This window comes from Rosa chinensis, chromosome 4 (assembly GCF_002994745.2).
Source record: "Rosa chinensis cultivar Old Blush chromosome 4, RchiOBHm-V2, whole genome shotgun sequence".
Lineage (NCBI taxonomy): Eukaryota > Viridiplantae > Streptophyta > Magnoliopsida > Rosales > Rosaceae > Rosa > Rosa chinensis.
The window spans coordinates 54,702,452-54,724,291 of record NC_037091.1 but is presented as its reverse complement, the minus strand read 5'-3'; the positions used below and the strand labels follow the sequence as shown (position 1 = coordinate 54,724,291).

At 38.3% G+C, this 21,840-nt stretch overlaps 5 protein-coding genes and 1 pseudogene across 6 annotated transcripts; 2 read left to right on the top strand and 4 right to left on the bottom strand.

Moving 5' to 3' along the window:
• Positions 1-335: 335 nt before the first annotated feature.
• LOC112200296 (probable serine/threonine-protein kinase PBL12) lies at positions 336-3,250 on the top strand. Of its 2 annotated transcripts, none has more exons than XM_024341321.2 (6): positions 336-397; positions 1,589-1,850; positions 1,923-2,067; positions 2,152-2,279; positions 2,356-2,482; positions 2,571-3,250. In XM_024341321.2, the coding sequence occupies exons 2-6, from the start codon at positions 1,617-1,619 to the stop codon at positions 2,945-2,947; spliced, it is 1,011 nt and encodes a 336-aa protein (XP_024197089.1). In that variant the 5' UTR covers positions 336-397; positions 1,589-1,616; the 3' UTR covers positions 2,948-3,250. The 2 variants fall into 2 exon arrangements, with proteins under 2 accessions (XP_024197089.1, XP_024197091.1); XM_024341323.2 differs by lacking the exon at positions 336-397 and adding an exon at positions 1,407-1,422.
• Positions 3,251-6,986: 3,736 nt separating this feature from the next.
• LOC112197006 (F-box only protein 6) lies at positions 6,987-10,568 on the top strand. The gene is made up of 2 exons (XM_024337525.2): positions 6,987-7,288; positions 9,040-10,568. Exons 1-2 carry the CDS (start codon positions 7,131-7,133, stop codon positions 10,283-10,285), a joined length of 1,404 nt encoding a protein of 467 aa, XP_024193293.1. The 5' UTR covers positions 6,987-7,130; the 3' UTR covers positions 10,286-10,568.
• Positions 10,569-10,733: 165 nt separating this feature from the next.
• Positions 10,734-12,618, bottom strand: LOC112197005 (geraniol 8-hydroxylase). The gene is made up of 2 exons (XM_024337524.2): positions 11,675-12,618; positions 10,734-11,514 (listed from the first exon to the last, which is right to left on the bottom strand). The coding sequence occupies exons 1-2, from the start codon at positions 12,572-12,574 to the stop codon at positions 10,903-10,905; spliced, it is 1,512 nt and encodes a 503-aa protein (XP_024193292.1). The 5' UTR covers positions 12,575-12,618; the 3' UTR covers positions 10,734-10,902.
• A 578-nt stretch (positions 12,619-13,196) lies between these two features.
• LOC112199571 lies at positions 13,197-15,289 on the bottom strand (annotated as a pseudogene).
• Positions 15,290-15,610: 321 nt separating this feature from the next.
• On the bottom strand, positions 15,611-16,923 carry LOC112195926 (stress-associated endoplasmic reticulum protein 2). Its single transcript, XM_024336157.2, has 3 exons — positions 16,763-16,923; positions 16,517-16,673; positions 15,611-15,890 (listed from the first exon to the last, which is right to left on the bottom strand). Exons 1-3 carry the CDS (start codon positions 16,763-16,765, stop codon positions 15,844-15,846), a joined length of 207 nt encoding a protein of 68 aa, XP_024191925.1. The 5' UTR covers positions 16,766-16,923; the 3' UTR covers positions 15,611-15,843.
• Positions 16,924-18,692: 1,769 nt separating this feature from the next.
• LOC112198139 lies at positions 18,693-21,159 on the bottom strand. The gene is made up of 2 exons (XM_024339202.2): positions 20,961-21,159; positions 18,693-20,460 (listed from the first exon to the last, which is right to left on the bottom strand). The coding sequence occupies exon 2, from the start codon at positions 20,372-20,374 to the stop codon at positions 19,226-19,228; it is 1,149 nt and encodes a 382-aa protein (XP_024194970.1). The 5' UTR covers positions 20,375-20,460; positions 20,961-21,159; the 3' UTR covers positions 18,693-19,225.
• Positions 21,160-21,840: the final 681 nt, after the last annotated feature.

The following is a 21,840-nucleotide window of genomic DNA, read 5'->3' as shown; positions in this document are numbered from 1 at the left end:
GGTTGATATTTGACTTGGGGTATGGTACGGTTTTGGTGAGAACTTGTTAAATCATGTCTCTGTTACAAGCTTAGCTAACGTCATACCATTGATTACAAAAATTTTCCTTGTTTTTCAAGTTGTTAAACTTCAGTACATTGCTATTGGCATATAAAATAAAGCAAAGCAAGCTTTGAGTTTCATCCTTATTTTTAATGAAAGAATTAAAATGGTGTTTGAGTTTCAGCTTTCTCTTTAGAACTGTTTGTGATGAGAATGAACGTGATATCTATTTTCTTTTTATGTTTCTGGTTTTTATCTTCATGGAGTTTGGTCAACCATTAGTTGGAGATTCACAATGAAAGGGACACAAAAATATAAAAATCTTAGAAGGTTGCAAGTGGACATCTTGTTGAAGGTATCTGGTAATAATAATTAGGGACTCTGACAATATGAACAATTTCTTTTTTTTGAAAGGGATATGAACATGAAGATTGGGATGGGGGATAATATAATATAATAATTTGATAGATAATGACATTTTTAGTTATTCTATTTTGTATTTGATAATTACAAAGGGAGAAGTAACATCCTAAAAATAGTCATATAAACTATAAATTATAGTTAAGATTATAGTTAAGATTATACTCTGATTTTAGTTAAGATTATACTCTGATTTTAGACCATTAGATCATATAGCAACTAATGGTTGAGATTAAATAATAGTTTTTATTAGTTTTTTTTTTTTAATAAATGCATATTCTAAAATACATAAGTAGAGGATTATCCCTTTTCCTTTTTTTCTCAATCCTTCATTTACTACAAGAAAAACCCAATTTGGAATACCAAATCAAATAAGATTATCTATTTAGTTACTTTCTTCTTTAACCTCATTAAGGTACCAATTGAAAAACTATTTAGAATTTTTTGTGTAACATAGAGTAAATTTTATTTAGAGGGTGAGAAAAAAAAAATTCTTTGTTTGTTGATTCTACTCCTTAGGTGAGTAGCATATCAATGAAAATAAAATTAAAAAATTCAATATCATTTTCTTAATTAATTATTTTTCATGCAACAAATGAATTTAGAGAATAAGAAAAAGAAAAAAGTAATTTGAGGAAATGGATCCTATAATTATTGACCATTTTTTAAGTTGTCTGTAATAAATGAATTTGAAGGAGAATAGGAAAGAAATTAATGGCTAGTTATTTGATTAGATATATAATAGAATATATTATTAAAAAATAAATAAAATATTTTGTTTAATATCAACCATTAGTTGCTATATGATCTAATAGTCTAGAATCATAGTATAATCTTAACTATAATTTAGGTGGCCACTGATCCGCCCCCTAAAAGGAGAATCTACCTTTACAAATTTTTTTAGGAAGGGACTCAACCCAAAAAGGAGAAAAATCTCATAGCATATGTGACTATAGAAAGGTTGACTATGCACCTTGGAGTATTATTTAACTGTAAATTTAGACTTGGCCCTGGATCTTGAAGTTGACTTGGCCCTGGCCTGTAAATTTAAACAAGACTCCATTGCAATACTTGTTATAATCGATTTAGTTTGCTTTTCTTGTAATATTTGGTGTTTGTTTATCAGTTGGAACTTTTTTGATGTCTGAGCTGAGATGGGTTGTGAAGCAAATCTTATAGTGTTTACATCTGAGGACTTGAAACTTTGCACCAACAATTTCCACAAGAACAATCTGATTGGATTGACCCAGTTTGGCAAATTATACAGAGGTCAGATTAAGCAACAAGGGTTTAACATTGGATCACAAGCTGGAGATGTTACTGTCAAAATATGGGATGAGAGATCAAGCTGCATAACATTCACAAATGATGAGTTTCTCATGGTCAAGGTAAGTTGAGCAAGTCGAAGTTTCAAAAACTCTCTGGATTCAAATCAGTAATGGGTTTGATTTGCATTGCAGGAAGAAGTTAAATTCTTAACACAGCCAAGTATAAAGGGTAATCCAAACTTGGTGAAGTTGATTGGATATTGCTGTGAAAAAGAAGTGAAGGGTGTTGTCTATGACCTTAATCCATGGGATACCCTTCACAATTTGACCCCAAAAGGTACATCAAGTTTTCACTTAACCTTCAATTTTCTATATAAATTGCTTCATACAAGATACAACTCATTGTATAGAATCTATACAGATAACCTCAACTGGGTTCAAAGGATCAATGTGCTTCTTCAATTTGCCCAACTACTTGAATTTCTACACAACAAGGAAAAGCCATATCTGGTGTTGAACACTAATGCATCTCATATAATGCTGGATTGGGTTTGTAGCTAAAGCCTATAGTCTTCATTATCTTTCTCAAGTGCGATTTGATTAGCAACTCTATTTTGATTTTCAGGAGTGCAAGCCAACACTAGTTGATTTTGGATTAATTAGTGGAGGAATCATTGGTGAAATGACACCACTAAAAAAGAAGATGCCAATGTCCACCATTGGGTTTGTTGATCCATTTTTTGCTGCAAAAGGTGCCTCTTTTTCAAAGTCTGTTTTGCATATTTTTGGGTTTCAAAGTTTAAACTGATGCAAATTTTAAAAACCAAATTCATTAATCAGGTGGTAGTTATTGGGATACCAGCTGTGATGTATTTTCATTTGGTGTGATGCTGCTGGGACTAATAGCCAAGAGAAATTCTGAGCTAGAAAATGTGGGGAAGCCTCAGTTGGGCCTGGACAGTCTGGTGCAAAACTGGGCCAAGAATGTATACAGGCCCAATTGCTCACTTGTACACAGAAGCTTGCAGGAAGATTGGGGTTGTTTTGCTGAAGATGGTAGTGCAATTACAGAGCTGGGAATGAGGTGTGTTGAGTTCTTTCCGGTAAACCGTCCGACGATGAAAAAGGTCGTAGAGTGTCTTCAAGGTTTGCTGGCTTTTCAACGCCTTGAAGATGCTAGACCTAGCAAAAGGGAAAAGACATTTCATGGAAACTAAACTATATATACATGTAGCTAGCATTGTGTTTACCGTATGGGAGTGGACAAACTTTGATTTAGCTGTGACCTTCTTCCTTCTTCGTTTCTTTGGTCAATTTGACATAATTCCAAAGGCAAACTAAACAGACTCTACTTTGAAATCAGATAAGTTGATTGTTTGATCTACATTATATATATAGTTTCATTTTTCCTATAAATTCTACTTTTTGTAGTTCAATAATAGTGTAACAAACTATCAAATATATTATACAAATCGTGACACATTTATTTATCATAAATGTGTATATGAGCGATTTAAGGACATAGACATCACAACTCTAAAATAACGTTCAATTAGTAGATTTATTATGAATTTGACTTGTTTTTTTTTGTTAGAATCAAGAAGCATTAGAGAAAACTAATTTTCTTTTTGAGTATTTTATGTATTTGTCTGTATAGGCATGTCCATCAGACTCTTTCAGTGTTTTCCTTTCACAGCCCATTGGGCTAGCTCGGGACAGTTTTATTGATCCTCACTTCACCAAAAAAAAAAAAAAAGCATTAGAGAAACAATTTCTTGATAAGCATTAGAGAAACAATTTATGGGTCGACGGTGGCACTTTGGCCTCTGTCTCTGCTTCTTTGATTGCCTCGAGTGATACCGGTGGATGGGGTTTCACGACTCCGGATGAGAGGATCGGATTTCTGATCCTGCAGTGTTGGTTGGCTGGAGATTTGGTTGTGGGTTGGTGCGGCAACAAGATCGGGGTTGATAGTTATGGCGTTGACAGTGGTGTCCATGGATGGTGCAGTGGCAAGGAAGATTCCTTCCCTGCTCAGGTCGAAGTTTGGAGTGGCTGGGCCTCTTGGGCCTTGAACTGGTCTATGGGCCTTAGCCTTGGGCTCACTAGTCTAGGGTTTCAAGTCGACTGGATTACCCTTTTGCTATGGGGTTGGATGGATGCAGGGGGAGGGGTGGAAGGTGATGCGGTCACCTTCTACGACTATTTCAATTTATTTTTTGTTTTGGGTTGCAAGTTCAGTGCTTTAGTTGTTACCTTTTATGTCTGCTTCGAGGTTTCTGGTTTTTATTAGAATAATGGTGCGTGGACTTCCTAAAAGGTGGATGTATTAGGGACTTTCGGGGATGCTATTCTATTAGAATAGAGTTTTTTAAGGTTCTAAGAAACGATTATTTCTGTCGACTCCATAGGGGTGTTTCGTTTTTGTACTGCTTGCTGAATTTAATGAACGGGCTGACATTATATATAAAAAAAATATATAAAAAAAGAGAAACAACTTTTCTCAATCTTTTTGACCGATAGGAGCAAGTAAAGAAACTGAGAAAGATAACCATGTGATTTAGTTCGCTTTTAGTTATGAGGTGATAATCTTAGAATTGTCCGTTAATGCTAACATTTTTCTTCATGAATTAGATTATGATACGTACTTTATTCCCAGTAAGTAATTCTTTTAAAGACTGTCGCATTCAAATATATACCTTCAAGGTAGTTGTGACAGAGTACAAAAAGAAGCTTGAAGATTCAAAAAAGTAATCACACGCACGGGTTGGAGGAATGGAATGAGTGCACACTTAAAAGAAGGGAATCGATGATGGTGATGGTGGTGATGATGATGATGATGATGATGAGCCATTGCTGCATTTTATTACATTTATAGATGACTAGAACAAACTTGTCTTCCCTATGTCAAGGCGGAGATGATTACCCACCGCATCACATACCTTTGGTTTTGCCAAACCTAATCATTAAATCTAAACCTTCCCTCTTACCTTAGCTTTAAGCCTCTCTATGTCATCATGACTTCTCCCCTTACCAAACCCTCCACCTCTCTTTTCCTAATTACATTCCCTACCATTTCCAAACTCTTTATTCTCATTTTGTTTTGGACCTTTTCTTGAGATATTGTTAAAATGAAATCTTACCCTAAATTAGTTCATATGTCAAGAAATCTCTCAAACTTGAAATAAGGAAAGACAACAAGAAAGTGATCACTCACGAATAATTTTTTGATTGTGTTACTCTAAGTAACATAATGTCTCATTAATTGTGTTATTTAAGAAAGATAATGTTACACTCTATTATTGGGATGCCCCATCGGCTGTGTGCGGCAATATAATTTTATAAATACTATTCTCCTATTAAGTTGTGGCAAAGATATTAGAGATTGTCACGCAATAGAATATTTTTCGTATACATATTTTCTTTGGTTTAAGGAAGAGGAAGGAAGCAACATTTGCAGCTAATGCTGTGGCGGTAAGCAATAGTTATATTGCATCATTTGGGGCATGACTTTTGGGTTGGGAGTGTAGGAGAGAAGGTGAGTAATGGGAAGGCAATTCATTAGGTAAATGAAAGTGCTACGAGTCTAGATGAGCGAAAGAACCTCATATAAACTAACTGCTAGGGTCACCAAACATTACCATATATATATGCTCAATTCTGAAGGAACATGGGGTTAGAAACATTAATAATTTTGTGTTTCTAGAACTCTCTAAACTTTGTTATGTATTACATGGATTTTGAGATGTGATTATTGGAAGTGGGAATTGGAAATCCACCCCATTACCATCATTCATCATCACTTTGTATTTTGCAAGTAGGAATTGGAAACCTACTCCAGAAGACTAGTAAAGGTTATGGTTTGAATGAATGAGTATTTGCCAATTTGCTTAGAAAATGAAGATAGTATGATGACTTAAGACAAAGGTTGCTGCTATCACTCATTTCACTTGTAAGGGAAACAAATGCATATATTCGATTCCTTTCTTTCTTTCTTTTCTTTATCTTTTACAGGTTTATAGTGGCAGCTATCATCAATTCCAATTTTGGTTTCTATACTGTGTGAGGGTGAGTGTAAATATTTTGAAAGAGATACTCGTACAAAAAGCTTTAGAAATTTAAGTAATATCTTAAGCCAAAAAAACCCAATAAAGTTTATTTCTGGAGACTTTTTGATACCATGGCGTTGCTTTGTTAGTTTGTTATATAGAGAAAGACGTAAAGTTATGTTAGTTTCCTAATTGCTCGAAATGAAATGATCAAGTTATCAACAAGTACACTTGATTGAAAGCTATTTGTACATGTGAAAATCATTGTGAGGTGCTTACACCCACGTGTGAATATTTACTGTTAGCATTATACTCAATCGATACAGTGATGATAAAAAGACAAAAACGAACATTCTGCCATGTTCTGAAGTATGTGATGTTCCAAATATCTTTCAACTGTCACGTCTCTGAAAAACATTACAAAATTAAGTTATACGGTACATCAACGTACCAATACAACAAGTAGATTTAGTTCAATACAAAGCAAAATTAGTTCGATACATAAGTAGAATAGTCTCAACTCTCAAATTAGTCTACTAATGCATGGAGCCGGTCTATCTCTAAATCGAACTGTTCTACTTAATACCTCGGCACACTGATCTCATCCAAAATCAAAATTAAGGGAAGGAAAGCAAGAAAAGTAGAGAGCAATAATTGTGGTGAGTACTTGGGTACTTGAGGGAATTATGGGAAGTGAGTAGAGGAGGACCGAAGCAAAAGGGGAGACGGAGTAGGTACTTCCGTAATTCTAACAAAATTATCATGAAAATGGGAAAAAGCATCTCAGAGAGGACAATCATGCCGTGTGCGTGGAACGAAAAGGGACGACAAAGAAAGAGCCTGGACCGATCCAAATCCAATCACAGCCGTTTATTCCCTAGAAAGGTCAAAAAAGTGGTCTCCCCCCTTGACCATTTCCCCAAGTTCTTACCTCGCGTTCACACACGTGGCTCCTCTCTAATCATCATTAACCAACAACGAACTCGCCGGTTTTACCTTCGCACCCAATACTCCTAATCCACAACCATAATGGTTTTTTTTTTTTTTTTTTTTTATGTAAATAACGTTCATTTGTAAGGATATATTTGTAAAAAGAATCGGATGACGTGGCGAAAGGAGATTGGGCAGAGGAAGAGAGAGAGAGAGAGAAGCAGAAGCACAAGAGAGAGAGAGAGAGAGAGAGTGGGAGAGAAAGAAAAGAGGTTGAGTTGGGGGAGAGTAGAAATGGGGTGGGGATAGGGAACAGAGGGGGCTCTGGGTTTTGGAGTCGACGGTGTTTATATAATTTTGGAGTTTCGGGTTTTTTTTTTTGGAGTTTCGGGTCAGAGGTGATTGCGAGGGGGACGGTCGCATGGAAGGACTGGTCATGCTGAGGCAGCTCATCGGTCAGCTTCAGGAGTTCGTTCAATTCCACGGCTCTCCACCTCAACCTCAACCTCATCTTCTTCTTCATCTTCAGCACCAGCACCAGCAGCAGCTTCCGCTACTCAACCACCACCACCACCGCAGGTGTGGATCCAAAACTCCCTCTTCAATCTTTGATTTTCTGCTTCTGCCGCCGTTGGATGGCCTGACTTTGTTCTGTCTCTGATTATTATCATTATTATACAAGTTTATAGCTTGCTTTGAATTTCCGGCGGATTTTGGTTTTGCTTGCCAAGTTACTTTTCGGGACTCTGTAGGGTTTTGCTGTTTCAATCATATGTCTTACTGCTGTGTTCTAACTTATTCTTTTGAACTAAATTTATGAGCTTTATCGAATTGTCTGGCCTCTGGAAATTCATTGGGCCAATGTTCGATTTTTTTTTTTTTTTTTTTCAGTTCTGTTTCATCTTTTTGAGTATTTAGAAAGCTTGCTGTGACTGTCCAGCTGGAGGTGAGATGAAATTCGATGGTGTTCTTAGATAGGTCTAGTTGTTAACACTGGACCTATGATTCTGGTCGTTTCTGTTTTGGGGCTAGTGGATTGGGTTTACCAAGGCAAATCAGAAAAAGGGAAGGAGAGCTAGGTCTCGAAACTTGAATAATCTTAGTATATATATTTGAATGAAAAGATCGTAGAGGGAGATTTCAGGAAGGTAGACCACCAGCTTAACGGTCTTGCTTGAGATAGTCATGCTAAGTTAAGTGATATCCATTGATTTGGTCAATCAATAATAACCAGTAGATATGACGTACAGACTGCATTGTTGGTTCCCTTTATGTCTACAAATGAGGCATTAACACAGAACCCGCGTCTATGTATTCTAGGCCTCGTGACTTTTCAGATTTCAATAAGCTGCCAATTCTCTTTCCGGATAGAATTTGATGTAGGACAGTGGCTCACCTGGGCATGCCCTAGAATTATTATATTTGTGTCTGATTGACTTCAATTCTTGAAAATTGGCTAATTGGATCTGTGCCTTCTATGAAGTTTGGTAAACTTCCCACAAGCAAGACAATCTGAAAGTTTATTGAGTTTATCATCTAGTTCAACAGAACCCCGCAGGGCCTCTGGGGGAAAAGCATCATGTATCAGTATTCCTTTGAGAAATTGTTAAATGTGCATTCACTTGTTGTCCCAGTTTGTTTACTCCATGACTGATCTTTGTGGAAAATTACTATAACTATTGAATTAAGTTTTCTTGGGGTGAAAGCCTTCAAAACATCTGAATGTCATAGGTCTTACCTAATACTACCCTCCTTTTTTTCAAGTTAGGCTCATAAAGCTCTTTTTTTTATCTCTTATTTCACGTCAACTGCATACTCTTCAAGTATAAGTTTGCTTCTTTTCAGTACTTATTGCACATTGCTTAACTAATCTATGAAAAGCCGGATTAGGTTATTTTCCAACGCTCTATAGCATGGATAAAAATTTTATAATATGTGCTACACTGTAGCTATCTGGGGGCTGCAGAAAGTTACTTCAAGTAATTTTAACCTGTTCAGTAGCAAGTAGACTTGAAGTAATTCTTTAAGAACAGAAAATAATATACCACAGCTATTACCATGTAGTAATGCTCTCCACCCTCTCACAGGTTGTCCTTTTCTTTTTAAGTAATAACCCAGATTGGTTTAGTTTGACATGTTTAAACTCAGTGGTTCAGAACTTGTTACAATGTATCTTTTGCTTGCTTTTACGTATTTCATTGGCCTTCATCTTTTTGTACTTTTTAGCATCACTTTTTATTTAATTTGTTTGTGCCAGTTTTGCTTATTCTTTCACAGTATGGTTCCTCAAATATGGAGACATGATTAACTTTTGGTCACTTTTTACTCAGGTGGTGCTCCTCTAATGTTGATGATAGTTCTGTAGATGATTACTACAGTTTTATGATGGCAGCAGGAAAATCTGGAAGTGTCAAGATGTTAGAACCTTCCAAGCCTCCTCCTAGTAAGAGATCTCGTAAGGAGCGAGCCCGGGGTAAATCATCAGGAACGACAAATACCACTGAGCCTATGGAACAACATATTTGGAAAGATTTCCCGGAAGACCTTTATGAAGCTGTCATTGCAAGGCTTCCAATTGCCACATTTTTCCGTTTTCGTTCTGTTTGCAGGAAATGGAATTCCTTGCTGGACTCTGAAAGTTTCTCTCAGCAGTGTGCAGAGATCCCACAAGCTAATCCATGGTTTTACACCATCACTCATGAAAACGTGAATTCTGGGGCCATGTATGACCCTTCCTTGAAGAAGTGGCACCATCCCACAATTTCTTCTCTGCCAACAAAGCTGATCGTCTTGCCAGTGGCTTCAGCAGGTGGCCTGGTATGCTTTCTTGATATTGGTAATAGAAACTTCTACGTGTGTAACCCTCTGAATCAATCTTTTAAAGAGTTGCCAGCCAGGTCAGTTAAGGTCTGGTCTCGTATTGCTGTGGGGATGACTCTGAATGGGAGTTCTACCAGTGGGGGCTACAAGATCATGTGGGTGGGTTGTGATGGTGAGTATGAAGTTTATGACTCACTAAGGAACTCTTGGACTCGCCCTGGAAGCATGCCATCAAGTGTTAAGCTTCCACTATCCCTGAATTTCCGATCGCAGGCTGTTACAATTGATAGCACACTTTACTTCATGCGGTCAGACCCTGAAGGAATTGTGTCATATGATATGGTCACTGGGGTTTGGAAGCAGTTTATAATTCCCACACCACTGCATCTGACTGACCACACACTTGCTGAATGTGGAGGCCGGATCATGCTGGTGGGATTGTTGTCAAAGAATGCTGCTACGTGCGTATGCATTTGGGAGCTGCAGAAAATGACACTTTTGTGGAAGGAGGTTGACAGAATGCCAAATATATGGTGCTTGGAGTTTTACGGCAAGCACGTTAGGATGACTTGCCTGGGTAACAAAGGCTTACTCATGTTGTCCTTGAGGTCGAGACAAATGAACCGCTTGGTTACTTACAATGTTTCAAGCAGGGAATGGCTTAAGGTTCCTGGTTGCGTGGTGCCACATGGGAGGAAGCGGCAATGGATTGCATGTGGCACTTCATTTCATCCATGCCTGACTGCTGTGGCTTGAATCATCTTTCTCTGTTTCTGGTGGCTCTCAGCATGTCAAGAATGGGAATGAATTTTCAATCATAATGGGGTATATCATGGTTGGTTGCAAGCTTTAACTGCCAACTTGTTTCCAGCCAAGTTTCATTCTTGTCGTTTTAATGTAGACAATTTCATGGATCATATCATTTCATCATTTTCTTCTGTGTACAACCTTAAACAATTTCCTTTGAATTCTGAAGACAGTTTAAAATGCCCTATTGTGAATTCAGCTAAGCTAAATTTGTTCTAATAGGTGTTTGTTAGTTTGTTACTGGTTGAAGTGAAATAAAATCCTGTACTCAAATGTATATTGTTTGCAGGTGTATTTAAATATCTAATGACAATAATCATATCACAACTTCCTGCTTAATTAGATTGAAGTCTTATTTATTGTTATGGAATCACTTCATCTTGGTATATGTTGCATTAACGTACAGACTTTTTACCGGGAACTGCAATATGGGCATTTTCCGAAGTTTGATGCCATAAAATATTTGACTTTTCGTTTATCCTATTGAACTAGAAGTTACCAACCAGAAGAGTATCCGCTGCAAACAACATTAATTCCATTGAAGTGATTGAACTTAACAAAATCAATTATAACTTGTTGGGCACAGCTCTAAGAGGCTGAGCCATCTGTAAGGTGATGCCAAACTTCTCCTCCATGTTCATAGTCTCAGGGACAACTCCATCTTTAAGCTTCCAATCAAAGCAGTTAATAAGAGACCCCAACATCAACTGCAACATTCTCATTGCTAAAGGCAACCCCGGACATATTCTTCTCCCACCACCAAATGGAATAAGCTCAAAGTTTCTTCCCATAACATCAATCTCATTCTCCAACCCCAAGAACCTCTCCGGCGTAAAACAGTCGGGGTTATCCCAAGTGTCGGGGTCTCTTCCTATGGCCCAAACATTGACTAGAACTTGTGCCCCCTTTGGGATAATATACCCTCCGATTTCTACATCTGATTCAGCTTTTCGTGGAAGAAGCAATGGAGCTACTGGGTGCAACCGAACCGTTTCTTTGATTACTGCTTGTAAGTAAGGGAGCTGAGCAATGTCAGATTCCTCAACTTGTTTCCCTTTTCCAATCACCTCCTCAAGCTCAGCTTGAGCCTTCGACATGGCTTCTGGGTTGCGTAGTAGTTCAGCCATTGCCCACTCCATAGTGGCTGAAGTTGTATCCGTACCTACAATAAATAGATCCTATATTGGATCCATAATTTCAACACTCAAATATTTTTTAATGATGAACAGAAACAAAAGACGACAACAGTCATCATTGTCAAACGAGCTCTAGCATTATTCAAACATGGAAGTAATCAAGAACAGCAGAGAAGACTAGGACATAACTAGAAAGACTAACCAGAATGAAATGTTCAATTTGTGTATCGTCCATATCCTCATTTCCCTCTTCACTGATGTTTATAAGGATATCCAACATATCATTACTTGTGACATATTGTTTCCCTTTTCTTGATTCCAACCTTTGATCGATCATGCCTTTGAAGTAGACCACAGTTTGCAGGATATATTTGGTCAAGCGCCGCCTTATTCCTTGGGGGTCAATCTTCCTAAGCAAAGGAAAAAAGTCCACCAAGTTTGGTTTCCCCGCATCTTCCATCATACCCCTAATATTGTCCTTGAACTTCCTAGCCGTCTCGCTACTCGGGTCAGCTAGATCAACCGAGAAGATAGTCCGGGACAACAGATTCAGCGTAGTTGCGAAAGCAGCCCTTCCGATGTCGACTGCATTACCCGCCCTCATGCTTTCATCAACATCCTCAATGAGCTGCTGCACCTTCACGCGCCGGCTGTCTTTGTTGGCATCCAAAACTTTGGTGGCAAACAAATAGGAGTTGCATATTCTACGAAGGTTTCTCCATTTTGGTGACACAGGTAGCCAGGGCAAGCTGTACTCGGAGTGATTGCAGGCGTGGACACCATCTGGGAGGTTTCGGTTGCAGAGGATTTGGTCATGGGTTTGGAGGATATCTTTGGCTAGAGTTGGTGAGGAAACTACAACTGTGGTTACTTGGCCAAGTTGTAAACTGATTATGGGGCCGTAGCGTTTGGAAAGCTTAGTGAGGGAGTGGTGGGGTTTGTCTTCGAGCTCAAGGAGATTTCCGATAAGTGGAAATGGCTTTGGTCCTGGTGGAAGAAGCCTTCTGGGTATGGCTTTGCTTTTTCTTGCAAGTGAAAGCAAGGCTCGGCTGCAGATCCAGGCAAAGCCAAGACAAAAGAGCATGAAGCTCAAGAACTCCATTTCTTATCTCTAACTGCACTAATTAGTAAGTACCCATCCTTTGTATAAATGGATCAATGTAGCGTTTCAACTATGTGGCACATAATTTTGAAAGGGACTGATGGTTACTGTTAGGTTGCTTGTGGTAGAGGTCACCAGTCACCAGTCACCAGTCACCAGTTTTTTGTTTATTTATGGACTTTTGTCCCCACTTTAGGCATTCCAATTTTGATTTCCCAAGATCAATGGTGGAATATGCCGATAATAATATGTGGGCACCGTCATGACAACAGTGTTCACTTAAGGGATAGTTTTTAAGAACGGTGAGAAATAAGATAATCTTAACTACATGTGTTAAATTCAAATATTGAAATTATAGGTTTATAACTCTGCATTTAATCTACGCCGTCTAATTTACTTGTCCATTACAGTTTATATCCCTTAGATGATCATGATTCACGAATTAAAAGTCACAAGTCTTATTTAGGTGGAGCTTAAGAAAATTGAAGAGCCTTGCAAGGCCAGTGTTTCAAAATCACCTACAATGCCATCTCTTGTATCATTTCATCTTTAGAGAATGAGATATTGGAACTTCTCTTCTGGCTGCAGATAGATTGTTACTCTTACGCATCAGGTTAAACACTTATTTATTCTCATTCCTATTCCGTCGAGTTTAATGGTGCATTAACAGACAGACTTTCTAGCTACCATAAACTGGAATATATGGCATTGTCCGGAATTTGCAGTTGATTATCAGAGTGAATTAGAAGTTGCCAGGTGATCAGACAATGAAAGGCTTTAAGAAGAGTTGCTCGATCTGCACTGCGCTTACAACAATATTAACTCCATTTAAATTAATATGAATTGTATAAAGGGATTATGACTTGTTGGCATGGGCACAGCTCTAGGAGGCTGAGCCATTCTTAAGTTGATGCCAAACTTCTCCTCCATGTTCATAGTCTTTGGTACAACACCATCTTCGAGCTTCCATTCAAAGCAGTTAATGAGCAACCCTAATATCAATGCCAAAGGCAACCCCGGACATCTTCTCCTCCCACCACCAAATGGAATAAGCTCAAAGTTTCTTCCCATAACATCAATTTCATTCTCCAACCCCAAGAACCTCTCTAGCTTAAAATAGCCGGGGCTATCCCAAGTGCCAGGGTCTCTTCCTATGGCCCAAACATTGACAAGAACTTGTGCACCTTCGGGATAATGTAACCTCCAATTTCTACTTCTGATTCATCTTTTCATGGAATAAGCAATGGTGCTACTGGGTGCAACCGAAACGTTTCTTTGATTATTGCTTGCAAGTAAGGGAGCCGTGCAATGTCAGATTCCTCAACTGTTTTCCCTTTTCCGATCCAAACATTTCCTCAATCTCAGCTTGAGCTTTCAACATTACTTCTGGGTTGCTCAGCCATTGCCCACTCCATAGTGGCTGAAGTTGTATCTGTGCCAGCAACAAATAGATCCTACTTGATTATTAATGAACAAAAACCAAAAAATGACCACCGTCATCATCACAATTAATCAAGCCGAAGCAAGAGTACACTGACCAAATTGTACTTTTATCAACTTTTATTCACTGTATGAACTTAGAAATATTGAAGAAATTAAGTAATCACGAACAAAAGATCGAGAAGAGTAACCACAATCAAATATTTGGACTTGTGTCTTGTCCAAATCCTCATTTCTCTCTGGATCTTCACTGATGCATGTTTAATCCAACATGTCATTTGCTGTCATGATATACTACTCATGCCCTCTTCTTCTTGAGTCCAACCTTTGATTGATCAGGTGGTCGAAGTAGACCACCGTTTTCTGGAAATAATTGGCCAGGTGCCGCCTGATGCCTTGAGGGTCAAGCTTCCTGAGCACAGGAGAAAAGTCTGCCAAGTTTGGTTTCTCTACATCCTCCATATACCCCAAACATTGTCCTTGAACTTTCTAGAAGCCTCACTACTCGGGTCAGCTAATTAAATCGATGGAGAAGATAGTCCTAGACAAGAGATTGAGCACGCTTGTGAAAGCAGCTCTTCCAATGTCCATTGCCTCACCAGCCCTCATGCTTTCATCAACATCATCAATGAGCTGTTGCACTTTTACACACCGGCTAGCTTTGTTGGCATCTAAAACTTTTGCTGCAAACAAATGGGAATTGCATATAATGGAGAAATCTTCTCCATCTTGGTGATACTGGATTACTGGTAGCCAGGGCAAGCTGTACTCGCCGTGATTGCAGGCGTGGACACCATCTGGGACGGTTCGGTTGCACAATATTTGGTCATGGGTTCAGAGGATGGTCTTTGGCTAGAATGGATGAGGAAACTACAACTGTGGTTACTTGGCCTAGATGCAAACTGATTATAGGGCCATGGCGTCGGGAAAGCTTGGTCAAAGAAAGATGGCGTTTTCCTCCGAGCTCAAAAAGATTTCCAACAAATGGAAATGGCTTTGGTCCGGGTGGGTATGGCTCTGCTTCTTGCAAGTAAATAGTGCAAGGCTTGGCTGCAGATCCAGGCTAAGCCAAGATATAAGAGTACGGAGCTCAAGAAATCCATATCTCATCTCTACTGCAGTAGTTAGCACTTAGCACGTACCCCTCCTTTATAAGAATCGATCGATGATCGATGTAGCCTTCCTAAGATGTGGCGCATAAGTTTGAAATGGACTAATGGTTACTGTTACGTTGCTTCTGATAGAGGTCACCAGTTTGCATTTATGCTCCCCCATCTAGTCACTCCAAATCTCATTACAACCCTATCTGCAAATATGACTTGTAATTAATACCGAATGGGGAGCTACTAGCCTTGGGCGGAGCTTGATCTAAGGGCTTCGCAAGGCCAATGGTTCACAATGCCCATCTCTCTTGTATCAATTTATCTTTAGAGAGTTGAGGGGTTGGCATGCACTTCTCAATTCGCAATCATGATCCCAAAAGTAAGGGACTAATCAAACGAGAAACAAAAAGAATCTGAAGCATGCATTGAAATTAATAGGTAAAGAGAGCATAATATTGTTGAAAAATCAAATTAAATTTAATAGATAAATGAATTAGATAGGAAAGGGGTAGTTTATTATTTAAACTTCTTCGTTTTCACAAGGTCTACACAGACCTTAACAAGATAGAAACCACAGCTTGTAGTACTAGATCACATTCTTGTATATCAGTTGTTTTTTCTACTGGCTAACAAAAAGAAAAAGTAAAATGACACGACACGACAATGATTCGATCTAACACCATCTCTTTCATAACTTAGAAACTCAGCACAAGCAGCAGGCTCAATTTAGGCCATGCCTCCAGTGGTAGCTGTCCTGATGATCTGAAACAGAGCTGGAAAAAAACGTACAACGAAAAGTAAGACACAGAACAAAAACCACAAAAGTGGAATGTCTGCAACTAGAACCAGAAGTATGAAATCCTGCAATCTTGAGGTCAAAGAGCAACGGGCACAAGTTTCCAAAAGCATGCTTTAGGTTTCAGTTTCATCAGAGTATTGTTTCCCCTTTCAAGTTTCGCAAATGCCCGGTGGATGCATCATACATAAGATGTAGATGGACAAAAAAAACACAAGCATTTACGTGCAACAATGGCAAAGCAAGATACTTGGCAACAAAATCCCATCTAAATTAAGGATCATTAGAATCAACCCAATCGCGGCTATCAGGATTATAATTTTGTCAAAACTGAACGAGCATTGTAATTTAGCAAATTGAACGGCAATGGGCAAACAACAACAACAACACAAGTCCAAATGCATACTTTACATTACAGCTCGGTATCAGATTATTATTCCCCTTTCGAGTTTCACAAAATTCCATCGCACGCACACACAATGATAAGATCTAGACTCTTGTAGATTAATCTCGAGAATGAGGATTCATCAAAATGCAAGCAATTTCAGCTATATATAAAAATCAGTATTAGTAATTCTTCAAATTGAAGATAAAAAAACTTACATGAGCCAACAACAACGAAGATGAAGAAGCCGAGGAGAATAGGGCCGACGGGATAATCCTTGCCCTTCTTGGCGGTCGTCTCGGGAACGGCGCCTCTCTTGGTGATGTTCTTCTCGAACCGCTCCACCTTCCTATCAGCCAGTCGCCTCGAAGTCGTCTGCGCACATTCATTCAATCAACCTCTAAAATGACCAGATCTGAATTCCACAAAACCGAAAAATTGATCGGATCTGAAAAATATTTTACCATTGTTGTTGTTGCTGTTGCGGTTGAGGAGAAAGAGTGCGTCGCAGGTGATCAAGCCCTTCCTTGTTCTTCTTCTTCTTTCAGGCGAGTCTGAACTTTCTCGCCCTTATTTTTCGCTATCGCAAACTCTTTGAAGGAGCTCCGATTGTGATTTCGGGGTTTTATGGAGCGGGTTTTTTTAAGTGAATGATAGCCTCACCCACCCTCGGCATCACGGACTTGAATGATTGGTCAAACCACGTCGCTCGGGACACGCGTTAGATTGGGACTGGGTGTTGGTACCCTCGTTGGACAATCTCCCGGGGAGTTTTAAATGGGTTGACCTGGAGATCGGGGACGGTACCGCGTAGAGAAAGTGGGTCCCGCGGAGGCTGTCCATGTGGCAAGAGATTTTATTACTGTTCTTCTTTTGGTCGGATTATTTTTCAAACAGGTTATTAAGAAAATACCTAATTATGACTAAGACAATCTTAATATCATTATTTCATTATTTATAATCTATTCAAAAAAAAAAAATTATTATTTCTAATAACAATTTACTTCCATTTGAGTGTATATTAGAAAAAAAACAATTCACATTATGACTTGTAGGGAATTCACATCATCAATTAAAACAAATTTGATTATATGGTAAAAAAAAAAAAAATGAATTGTAATCTCTGGCGTAGTTTTGGTCTCTAGAAAGTATTCCATATAAATGAATTACTTATATACTTTTCTTCTATGTGGTTATTTAGAGCATCTTTAGCAGACTCTCTATTTTGGCTCCTTAGCTATTTTAGAGAGCATGTTTAGCTTTTAATCAATTTTAGCAGCTGCACCAGACTCCTAAGTGGCTCTCTATTATAACTTTTAGCTATCTCGCTCCTAAATATAGAGAGCGGGATGAGGCTCTCTATAATTTAAAACATTCCTTTTAAGTTATTTTATGTAATCTATAAATACATCTAAACTATTTAATCTTCATTTAAAAAATAATTTAAATTCAAAACTAGCTAAAATAGAGAGCATTGTTACAGACGTAATTCTAAAATGGCTAGCTAAAATAACTTTTTAGCTACTTTAGCTAAAATTTGATTCAAAAATGGCTAGTATTGCTAAAGATGCTCTTATGAATGAATTCTAGATTTTGATGATATGTTTACTTTTGTACTTATTTCTTACCTAATTATCAACCAAAGTCGTGTACTGAAATTTTTTGTGTTATCTATAATAATATAATACGAGTGAAATAATTCTCAAATCACATTACAAATTTTTAAATTAGTTTTCCTTATGCTTTCAGGATTTGATGACGAGTTATAATAAATATTTTTTTAGATTCTCCGAGTATATAATAAAAAGAAATGGACAATAAATATGAAGGTCGTAAAGAAAGAACAAATATGATGCTAAGTCCATGTCCCTAAGGTAAGAAAACAAAACAAAGGCTTCTCTTATGTTATTAAAATGTTAATTAGTGGGAAACTTAGTGGGTGACAGTGTTACTGACCTCATAAATTAAAGCCAGTTAAATCCCTTCAAAGTTCAAAGGTACAAAACAGAACAAGGCCCTCTATTATTATAAACCTAAATGGAAGGCAAACTTGATGGGTTACTAACTCTTGCTTTTATTTTGTCCTGTGTTTTGGCAAGTTGATACAACAATGGACGGAATGCCTGTTTGTAACTCTTTCATATTTAATAGAATCTCCCTTTCATTTGGCCAAAAAAAAAGACGGTGATACTTCTGTAGTTGGGTAGAATGGACTTTATGTCCTTGTCCAGGATCATTGTTGCCCAGAAATTCTCCCATCACCAATTCACCAGCACAAAACCAAATCATTTCAGAACTGATACTGAATCATTGAATCCACAATATCTGCCACTATCTGAACTAATAATAAGTTTAGAACTAACATGATTGTCATATTCCACTCAAATAATAAGAACCTGTAATTTCATAATATTGATGCTAAAATGTATTGCACAACAAAGTCTAAAGACATTGAATCACTTTTCATTGAATCTTAAACCAAGTCAAGAATTTCATCGACATGCAACAACACACTGACTGAAAAACCAGCCAGCTTTGTCACAGCTGAAGCATGCTCCACTCTATCATCTTGATTTGTTTTCCCAATATCTTCCACAATTCCTATTCTCTAAGTGGCTCAAAGTTTCTACCATCTCTAAGTAATAGTAAACTCAACATGATTCACTATATTTACAGTCTTAACTCTCCCATATATCATAATCACATGGTCTAACAGATTATCTATTACCTGGAGAAGTTCCAAGCCTAATTAGTAAGGTACAAGATGAGAAACCGAAACATCTTGTTTCTTGGAATCTCCTCATGACCATAGGAACAGTTGGCGAAACCTAGTATTGAAACAGCCACTTTCACCCGACTCAAAATTAGCTTGTTTAGATTCAGAGCCGAAATGCTATTGCAGCTCCCCAGCCACATTCATGCTACAGCTACAGGATATCATTATCCCTCCTTCCGCTGGCATCAAAGTCCTTCTTTCTTCTGGCATCGAACCTCTTCTTTCTTTCATCATCATTCAGATCCCGAGTGAAACTCTCTCTAGCTCTTGCTAGAGTCTCCTCATCTATATTGCATTTCCTCCCTTTCTTAGATGCTCGCTTTTCCTCATTTGAGGCTTTGGCAGGTTTAGAAGGGCGAGCAGCTCTGGCAGATCCCTGCAGGTCTACCCTTGCAGCGTTGGCAGCTTGAGAAGCACCAGCAGCTCTTGAAAATGGAACCCAGGTAACACTCTTTTCCGTAAGTGACACATGACTGATAAAACCTGTCTCTCCAACATTTTCAGAGGCTGGAGTACTCCTTCCTGTATAAAATGGGGTGGTTGACTTTGAACCACATATGGCTGGTGGAACTATCTCTACTGCCTGAAATAGTTTATTACAATTCGGGCAAAAAATATTACACCTGAGATACTTTCCTGAATACTCGAATCGCATCCTGCATTTTGGACACTCGCTCCAAAAGCTTTTGGGTATTGGTTCGACAGAAGCAGGAGTGGAAGAGGGAGCTGCCCGTTTGGTAGCCGTCTGAGCCTTTGCATTGGATGCTCTACCTTTTGTTGTTGTACCAGTGGCCCCATGCGAACCCTGACCTGCAGTTGAAACTTTCTGGTGTGCAGAACCATTGGACCCCTGTGAACCTTGTGCAGTTGAAACTTTCTGGTGTACTACCTTTTGGTGCACAAAAACATTCCTCCTCCTGTCATATGCTGCTCTCTTAGTTTTATCAGACAACAAATCCCATGCCTCCTTAAGTAGGTTGAATGCTCCATCTGCCCCTACAAACTTATTCTTATCAGGGTGAAGACTAAGAGCTAGTTTCCTATACTGTTTCTTCACTGTCTCATCATCTGCTTCTGGATCCACACCAATTATGCCATACCAATCAGCTTCCCCACCTATCTTGTTCTCTGCACGCATATATACATCAAGTGTCGCCAGAAGTTGCTGAATACCATCAATCCCTGGATACAAGGATTGAGCCTTCAATGCAAATTTCTTTGCCCCCATTAGATCCTTTTCACCGAACTTCCTCTCTGCAATCTCTTTTGCCCTGATGCCCTCATCTTTATTACACTCCATGTTCCTATACCTTCTTCTTCTTCTTCTCTACTCTACAACAATGCTGCCACTAATTCTTCAACCGAAATTGCCCAGTAGTACAAATTCTATTAGAACCAACAACAGTATGAGAAAATCGCCATGGAAGTCGCATGCAAACATAATGATACAGCAAGAAATGCATAACAACAATGTACTAAATTCCAATTCAAGTAATGAGCCCAACCTCATTAGAAAACAAGCAAAGCTATTGCAATATACTCTTATTGCCACCATCCAACCACAACTACAGCACTCCCTCAAGCCCATTCTTGATGATTCATGACTCTTCTTTCACAGAGATACTCAGATGCAATAACAGAGAAATAAAATCACAGACACACAGAGAATTCAAACCATGCAACCACAGTATAAGCAAAACATTGTTCAAGAACATTTCTTTGAAATTTCTGAGTCTATTCTTTCAACGCATAAAAACGCATAAACAAAATCACAGAGAAGCAACATCAATGTGCATAAGCATAACCCAACTCAGAGAAATGAACAATCATCTAAGGAACCATATTTTACTGATACCAACACTTAATGGGATATGGGTTTTACTCACCTTGTTCTACAAACTCTGTGGACTGAGAAATTTGAATTGAATCGGTAAGAGAGCCACCATGAACAGAAAGACCTTCTTCTTCACCAGTGTTTCTATGGCCTCCCTATTTGTAACCCCCAAAAACTGAAAAAGAACTGGTCACAGCCTTAGACAGGAAGCAGAACCCAATAGCACAATGACATGGGTTGGTCTTCTTTTTTCCCAGAGTCAAAGAATCTTTGAGACTTAACCCTAATTACCCAACATTTATATAGGGGAGACTGTGGGAGGCTGGTGAAATTTACTACTGGGGTAGTTGGAGTTGGTTTACCCTCCGGAGTAAAACCCACTTTAATCGTAATTGTTACTCTAATTAAAGGGCTGAGGGGGTTGGTGTGCTCATAAAACCAACAATTACACATCTCTTTTCCCAATCTTGAAATTTAGCCAATTTAACTCATAAATATTTTCGTAATTTTGGGGCACAAGTCGTCGTGCACTTAAGATTCACATGCCGGGATTTGTATGTGTCTATAAATATGTCGATTATTTGCTTCAGTCAATGTTGATCTTTTCATTAATTTATCGTTTGATCATGCATGTAGATTTCAGATCCTTTTAGAATTGATGTGCACTTTGGATTAGGATTCGGGTGTAAAGAGACGTATGGCATGTAGAGTTTTCGTGCATGAAATGAACATTTACCTAATTTGATCACTGCATTTATTTCATTGATCTATTTCATTGATTAAACCATAATCGTTCATGTAGAGTTCTCAAGTGTAAAGAGACAAATGTCTATATTTTTCAGCACGAAGAGTTCTCGTGCATGCAAAATTCAATATGTGTTCGATTTTACCCGATTTGATCACTGCATTTATTTCATTGATTAAGCCCTAAT

Coding starts and splice junctions, on each gene's coding strand:
- LOC112200296 (XM_024341321.2), top strand. CDS start 1,617: ATGGGTTGTGAAGCAAATCTTATAGTGTTTACATCTGAGGACTTGAAA. Junction 1,851..1,922: donor ATGAGTTTCTCATGGTCAAG/GTAAGTTGAGCA, acceptor TTTGCATTGCAG/GAAGAAGTTAAATTCTTAAC. Junction 2,068..2,151: donor TCACAATTTGACCCCAAAAG/GTACATCAAGTT, acceptor GAATCTATACAG/ATAACCTCAACTGGGTTCAA.
- LOC112197006 (XM_024337525.2), top strand. CDS start 7,131: ATGGAAGGACTGGTCATGCTGAGGCAGCTCATCGGTCAGCTTCAGGAG. Junction 7,289..9,039: donor AACCACCACCACCACCGCAG/GTGTGGATCCAA, acceptor CTTTTTACTCAG/GTGGTGCTCCTCTAATGTTG.
- LOC112197005 (XM_024337524.2), bottom strand. CDS start 12,574: ATGGAGTTCTTGAGCTTCATGCTCTTTTGTCTTGGCTTTGCCTGGATC. Junction 11,515..11,674: donor AAATTGAACATTTCATTCTG/GTTAGTCTTTCT, acceptor GATCCAATATAG/GATCTATTTATTGTAGGTAC.
- LOC112195926 (XM_024336157.2), bottom strand. Junction 15,891..16,516: donor CTTCGTTGTTGTTGGCTCAT/GTAAGTTTTTTT, acceptor GTTTTTTTCCAG/CTCTGTTTCAGATCATCAGG.
- LOC112198139 (XM_024339202.2), bottom strand. CDS start 20,374: ATGGAGTGTAATAAAGATGAGGGCATCAGGGCAAAAGAGATTGCAGAG.